Source organism: Fragaria vesca, linkage group LG7, assembly GCF_000184155.1.
Source record: "Fragaria vesca subsp. vesca linkage group LG7, FraVesHawaii_1.0, whole genome shotgun sequence".
Lineage (NCBI taxonomy): Eukaryota > Viridiplantae > Streptophyta > Magnoliopsida > Rosales > Rosaceae > Fragaria > Fragaria vesca.
In genome coordinates, this window is record NC_020497.1 from 10157216 (window position 1) to 10164054 (window position 6839).

At 42.6% G+C, this 6839-nt stretch overlaps 2 protein-coding genes across 2 annotated transcripts; one reads left to right on the forward strand and one right to left on the reverse strand.

Moving 5' to 3' along the window:
- The first annotated feature begins 1540 nt into the window (after positions 1-1540).
- Positions 1541-2338, forward strand: LOC101295867. Its single transcript, XM_004308533.1, has one exon. It carries the CDS (start codon positions 1541-1543, stop codon positions 2336-2338), a length of 798 nt encoding a protein of 265 aa, XP_004308581.1.
- A 2047-nt stretch (positions 2339-4385) lies between these two features.
- Positions 4386-6839, reverse strand: LOC101301241 (aspartic proteinase nepenthesin-1-like). The gene is made up of 3 exons (XM_004307046.1): positions 6322-6839; positions 5503-5977; positions 4386-5086 (listed from the first exon to the last, which is right to left on the reverse strand). Exons 1-3 carry the CDS (start codon positions 6808-6810, stop codon positions 4728-4730), a joined length of 1323 nt encoding a protein of 440 aa, XP_004307094.1. The 5' UTR covers positions 6811-6839; the 3' UTR covers positions 4386-4727.

Sequence of the window (6839 nt, forward strand, 5' to 3'; positions counted from 1 at the left end):
AGAGAAGGAAGGCGGTGTGGCTTGGTCTATTGGACGAGGTCGTATTCTCAGTAATTTCATCAACTCTAATAATCTGTTGGATATTGGTTTCAAGGGTCAGAATTTTACTTGGGGGAGAAGGGAAGGGGGAAAAGTTGTACTGCAAGAAAGGATTGACAAGGGTCTGATTAGTGACGATTGGATCTTTTACTGGCCAGAAACTACAATTACTCATTTGACTCTATTGGGGTTAGATCATACCCCTCTCTGGCTACAAATTGATCTGATTTTGAAGAACGGTAAGGCCTCTTTCAAGTTTCTATCTTATTGAACCGAGGATGCGGATGTGTACCCACTGATTGAGGAGTGCTGGAACCAACCGGACTTGGGCTCAAACTTGTCCAAGTGGACCTCTAAACTCGCTAAAAGTCAGAATCGACTATCTAACTGGAGTAGGAGTAAGTTCCGAAGATGTAACAAAGAGGAGATCAAACAGTATCTAGTGGATTTGGATGACTTGTAGACAAATCAACCGTTTAAGAGTACTGAGCTACAAACTGAGTTAGAGGCCAAGCTGAGCTCTCTTTGGATCAGAGAGGAGAAAATCTGGCACCAAAAGTCGAGAATTAAATGGCTTCAGGTTAGGGATTCTAATTCCCGTTTTTTTTCATCTCACTTCTCTTTAAAGAAGGTAATGAAACCGTATTCTTCATATCAAAGATAGGAGGGGTCTCTGGGTGGATGGAGAGAGCAGAATTAGAAGGGAGTTTGAAGCTCAATTCAACGATGTTTTTACTAGCGGTGGACCTCGTGATTGGGGACAAGTGTTTATGGGGGTCAGCCCTATTGTTTCTGAGGATATGAACTCATTTCTATTGACTCCGGTTACTCTTGCGAAGGTAAAGGAAGCTTCTAATCAGTTAGTGGCTTTGAAGGCACCAGGACCGGATGGATTTCCTGGTCTTTTCTATCAAAAGTATTGGAATATTGTGAAGTCGATTATCATGGGTACGGCAACAGATTTCTTGGATGGAAGAGTGAATTTACAGAACTTGAATAGGACTCATATTGTCATTATCCCTAAGGTTCCTTACCCAGAAACTACTTCCGAATTCCTGCCGATAAGTTTATGCAACAATTCGTACAAAATCCTATTGAAGTTGCTTGCAAACATATTAAAGGTTTGTTTGCCGGACTTAATATCTCCCAATCAGAATGCTTTTTTCCCTAACCGGCTTATCCAAGACAATATTCTTTTGGTTCACGAGGCGTATCACTACCTCAAGTTGAAAAGAGATAGGGGAAATAATGAATTGGCTCTCAAGTTGGATATGAAGGCCTATGACCAGGTGGAGTGGGATTTTCTTGAGACTGCTCTCCTAAGATTTGGCTTTGCAAGAGAATGGGTTACTTTGATCATGGCTTGCGTCATGTCGGTCACTTTCTCTATTGTCCTAAATAGGAAACCTGGGAATTTCTTCCAGCCTAGTAGGGATTTGAGATAGGGGACCCCCTCTCTCCCTATCTATTCCTAAACATAAGTGAATCTCTCTCCCTCCGTATGACTAGAGCTGTATCAGATGGCACAGTAAAGGGAATTCAGTTATGTCAGGGATGCCTTACATTGTTGCACCTATTCTTCGCAGATGATGCACTCTTTTTCATGAAGGCAACCCTAGCGAATGTATGGCAGCTTGACCTCATTTTTAAAGAGTATTGTACGGCATCGAGACAACTGATTAATGACGGTAAATCTAGCATCTTTTTCACCCCTAATACTCCTATTCAAATGAGCCTTATGTGTGAATTACTGGGTTTTTTGGGAGTATTAAATCCAGGAAGTTATTTGGGCCTCCCAACTGTGTGGGGAAGATCTAAGAAGGAGGCACTTGATTATCTCTTTGATCGGTTAAAACAGAAGCTAGATGGCTGGAAACAAAAGTCCTTATCGTTGGCAGGCAAAGAAATTCTCATCAAATCTGTGGATTTAGCTATTCCGGCCTTCCCTATGTCTTGTTTCAAGCTGCCGATGTCTATTTGTGATGAGATTAATTCAGTTATGGGAAATTTCTGGTGGGGCTACACTGAAAAAGGAAATAAAATCCATTGGAGGAGTTGGGATTACATTAGCAAGCCAAAGTTGGAGGGACGAATGGGCATCAGGGATCTACATCATTTTAACATGGCCTTACTCGCTAAACAATGTTGGCAGCTTGTACATGATCCTAATTCAGTATGGGCAAAGATTCTCAAAGCGAGATACTTTCTGAATTGTGATTTCTTTGAAGCCGTTAAGGGGCACCATGCTTCATGGAGCTGGCGTGGTCTAGCCTACTTGAGGCTAGAGATTTATTGCTAGGTGGAGGTATTTGGCAGGTGGGAAATGAGAGATTAATAAACCCGTGGCAAGATAATTGGCTTCCTATGTCACACCTTGGAAAGCTGGAAGAGAGTCGGATAGATGACGTTTCCAATCTCATCATCACAAGTGTGCATCAACTCATTGATTGGGATAGAAGGCAGTGGGATATGAGCAGAATATTCAGCCTAGAGACATTGCAGTCATTCTTTCCATTCGAGTGGGGGATTATGAGAGTTAGGACCGTTTCATATGGCCAGGTAACAAGGATGGAGACTACTCAGTAAAGGGAGGGTATCATTGGGTTCATGGTAAGCATCAAAGGACTATTTCGAGGATTGGTCCATCATGGACTACTCTAGCTGGATATGGAAGAAGTTGTGGAATTGTAAGACTCTAGCTAAGATCAGGTTGTTCCTATGGAGGGTACTGAACAATGCAAGACCGGTCTTCTCTAATCTATATCAAAGGAAACTCACTACCTCACCTACTTGCTTATTATCTGGTCAAGGTGATGAGACTTTTGAACATACGCTTCAGTTTTGTCCATGGACTGAGATGGTGTGGTTGGGTCTCTTTGGACTCAAAATTGATAAATAGGCAATTACTACTTTTGTTACTTGGTTGGATGGTATAATTACACACACAACGGATAGATTACAAGTTCAGTGGATGCTAACCTTGATCAGCTTCTTCTGTTGGAGTATTTGGAAGGCGTGATGTTCGCTATTGTATTAGGGTAGGCCTCTCGATCCTAAACACACGATATCTTCTGCTTTGAAGCTGGCGGCAGAGTTTATGGAAACGGTGGATTTGAAATCAGCTACTTCCCTTCATCCTAGCACTTAACTACAATCAAACAAACAGTGGTTAGCTCCACCACTAAACACTTATAAAGTGAACTGTGATGCAACTTGGTCAGTACCTTCGAATGCAATGGTAAGAGTGGTGATTAGAAACGTAGATGGTGAATGGATTGTAGGTGAAGCCGCTGCCATCTCGTGTAATTCAGTAGTGGAATCAGAAGCTGAAGCTCTTCTTCAAGGGGTCAATTGCGCTCTTGCAATGAACCTGAATCAAGTCATATTCGAATTAGATTCCTTGGAAGGTATCAATGAACTGAGAAGCAAGAAAAAGAGAACTGGGCAATGGAGTATTATGAGCCCTTCTAATGAGGACTCCTAAGTTGAGGATTAGTTGAAGACTTTTCGGTTTATGGTCTAAAAGACCCATTTTTCAATCACATTTTGACATCTCATCCGTTCAGTTTTTAGGTGTATATGAGTAGATCATTTCTACAAATTTTCAGCCAAATTGGTATTCGTTAAGATAACAAACTAGATCAAATTAATGGACGAACCAAATCTATCAAATATGAACCGTTCAAGTTCATAATTGATAAATCACACTTAGGAATGTCTTAACAATTTTCAATATAGCTGAAAATTTAGAGAAATAATCTACTTATAAATACCTATAAACTAAATGGTCAAAATGTGGATATAAGATCGAAAGATGGGATAAGCCACTTAAGGGTCTTCACTAAAAGGGCTCCCACGGAGTATTGACCAGATTATTGAACAAATCCGGCGTCGGAGTTCGGGTTTCGAGAATTGCAAGTGAAGCTGGGCTCCAAGATAAGCTAATTGCGCAGCTCATGCTGCTGCAACGCTAGCCAAAGAGGCAGTGGGTCCTTTGAGATGGGCTTCGCAGCCACCACTGGCCTTGTTTTCAATCCTACGAAACGACGGATTACCGGCACCCCTGGCGGGAGCTGATCCTCCTTGTTTCTGTGGTTTTTTTAGGTACAGTTTCTTCGTTCCTATTTCTGGGGATTTAGGGGAGAACTGATTCCCTTTCTCGTTTATGACTGTTTTTATGCTTTGGGCTTTAGCTCTGCTGCTGGGCCTCATTATTAGGCAACGTCGCTAATGAAATTTCTATTCACCAAAAAAAAAAAGGTCTGTGTATTTTAGTACTTTTTTTTGTGTCCATTGTTGCCATGTATTGCAGCAAAAGAAAATGTAAAAGTAAATATAGCAAAAAATAGTACGTAAAACAAAAATTTATTGAATCAAAAACCTTGGAGTCAGGGTTCTTATGCAAGCCTTTTGCAAAATAACCCGTGAACTTGAAAAAAGGACACAAAGCTAAGCCACTCCCGTGAATATATGTCGGTACAAAGCTACAAATGACATCAAATTTGGATCTTGTACTATTGCTAGTCCATCATTTAACAGTTATAACGATTAACACAAAGCTTTGTCACAACCCAAGTCATCCAAGCATAATTTTAGAATAGTAATAGTTTACGTACTAGTTAAATACTAGGGCCATTGACCAAAAGAGTCATGGGATCTGGGAAATGATCGCAGCAAACAGAGGAGATTTAGGTGCATTGCTCACGGGCAACACCGAGCCTTGAGTTGGGCACATCAATGAGCACCCTGTGATTCTGCTGCTGCATGTTGGCGATCACATTCAGAACCGAGTTCACATTGTCTGGCGCCGCTGCCATGGCCAAACATGTTGTGCTACCTGCCGTGCTCCGGATCACTACGTTGTCGGCCGGCAGCGTCACGTTCATGCCCGTGAACATGAAAGTGATCGTGGGCACGACAATCGGGGCAGTGTAGCACGTGTCGAATCCGCCGAGGGTCGTCACCAGTAGCTTGCGGCCGACTCTTCGGCGGAACTCGTTGCGGACTGCCTCGTAGGCGGGTGTCACTAGCCGAGTGAAAACAGTGCCTAAAACAAAACAAAATCAAACTCTCATCGTGAGTGTTATGAATGCAAACGATCCAAGGACTCGAATCAATTATAACAACAACAATGTATAATTTTCAAAAACTTTTCACTAATTATCAAAGATTATTAAATATTAGATCTCATAACTATCCAATCAAGAGGCAAGAGTCATGATAATTATGAGTTTGGGGAATTTTTGTTTTTAGGGTAAAAACCAAATCCAAAGTCTAATAGCTAGCTAGGTCCTTTAGCTAAATCATTACATGTCTAGTCACATGTCATAGCAAACGTACATGTGGTTGGTATAGACAGTAAGATCAACAAGGATCCAAGAATCATTATAATCAAAAACATTCTTTTTAATCAAAAAAACAAAACTAGTGATTAGATTTCAGAAAGTGTTTGATAATAATTACCAGAATCAATGACTGTCCCTGCACCAGTAGTGGGATTGAAAGCCAAAGCAGATGGGGGGATATCAACAATTCTCCTTCCAACCCTAATTGCATTTAGGTTGACATAATAGAGTGATGCCCTCCTAGGGTTCTTAAGCAATGGGGTGTACTTGATCTTAATGGGTTGCCCAACAGTTCCAAGCCTCAGTGACCCAGAGAAGTTGAGTGACTTGTAGCCAGGGAGGCAGTATGAGAACGTGGATTTGTAGAGGTTTTGGGTCTGGGATAGAAGCGACAACGGCCCTCGGCCAAGACCCAGAAGACCCTGCGGCGGCACTGAGCTGCCGGTGGTCTTCTGGATGCAACCGAAGGTGTAGGCAGGCACGACATCGTTGGCTAGGGTGAAGGTATCTGTTGATAGGTTTGATGCTATGCTGGAACCTCCATATGTCATATTGAAGCTGCAGGTGCTTCCAAGGCAGCTGGGGTTGGGTGCCTGAAAATCCACATGCCATGATGGTAAATCATTTTTTACCATTCTAGTAAAGTACTCCATAAACATTATTACGTAGCAAAAATAAGTGTGTCCATTATTGACACCATTACTTTATTGTTAATCAAATCAAAGATTAGCCTACTTTAAGAGATTTGATTATTATTATTAGAGCATCATTTTCCATGTTGGTAAAGTGCTCACATAATCATGTACCAAATAAAGAGTGGTCACGTTCTTCACCTTTGTAGTTAAGAAAGAAAGAGGGGATCTGCTTAGATCTTTTTCATCACTGATTAAAACATATGAAACTGAAAAGATGAAAATGAAGAACACTGGTAAAATACCTGCTTGCACTGAGGAGCTCCACAGCCAACAGACTTGAAGGTGGTGGATTTGAGAGAGTTAAAGACATTGGAAGAGCAGCCGACGCAGCCATTGCAAGGAACCCAAGCAGCATCACTGCTGGTGTCGACAGCCATGAGCAGAGTCTGAGGAGGAGTTCCAATCTTGGCCCTCACAATGTAGGTGGGGCTCTGAATGATTTGTCGTCCCGACGCAATGGGGACGATAGACTTCTTAGCCCCGGCGAGGCTGGCCAAGAACTGGAGCCTGGCCTGGTCCTTGGCCAGCGTTTGGAGCACGTCCTCCTCCCATGAGAGTGTCTGTGCGGGTCTGAAGGGGGAGCATGGGCTGTAGACATGGAAGACTTGGAGGTCAGAGCCGTGGTCGTTGGTGGCACTGCATTTGGGGTCTGGGGTGTTGAGGGCTTGGGCAGCTAAGGAGAAGTAGAGGAGGGAGAGTGAGAGTGAGAAGAGGTAGGAGAGAGCTGCCATGGCTCAAGGTGTCGAGTGTGTTTGTGATG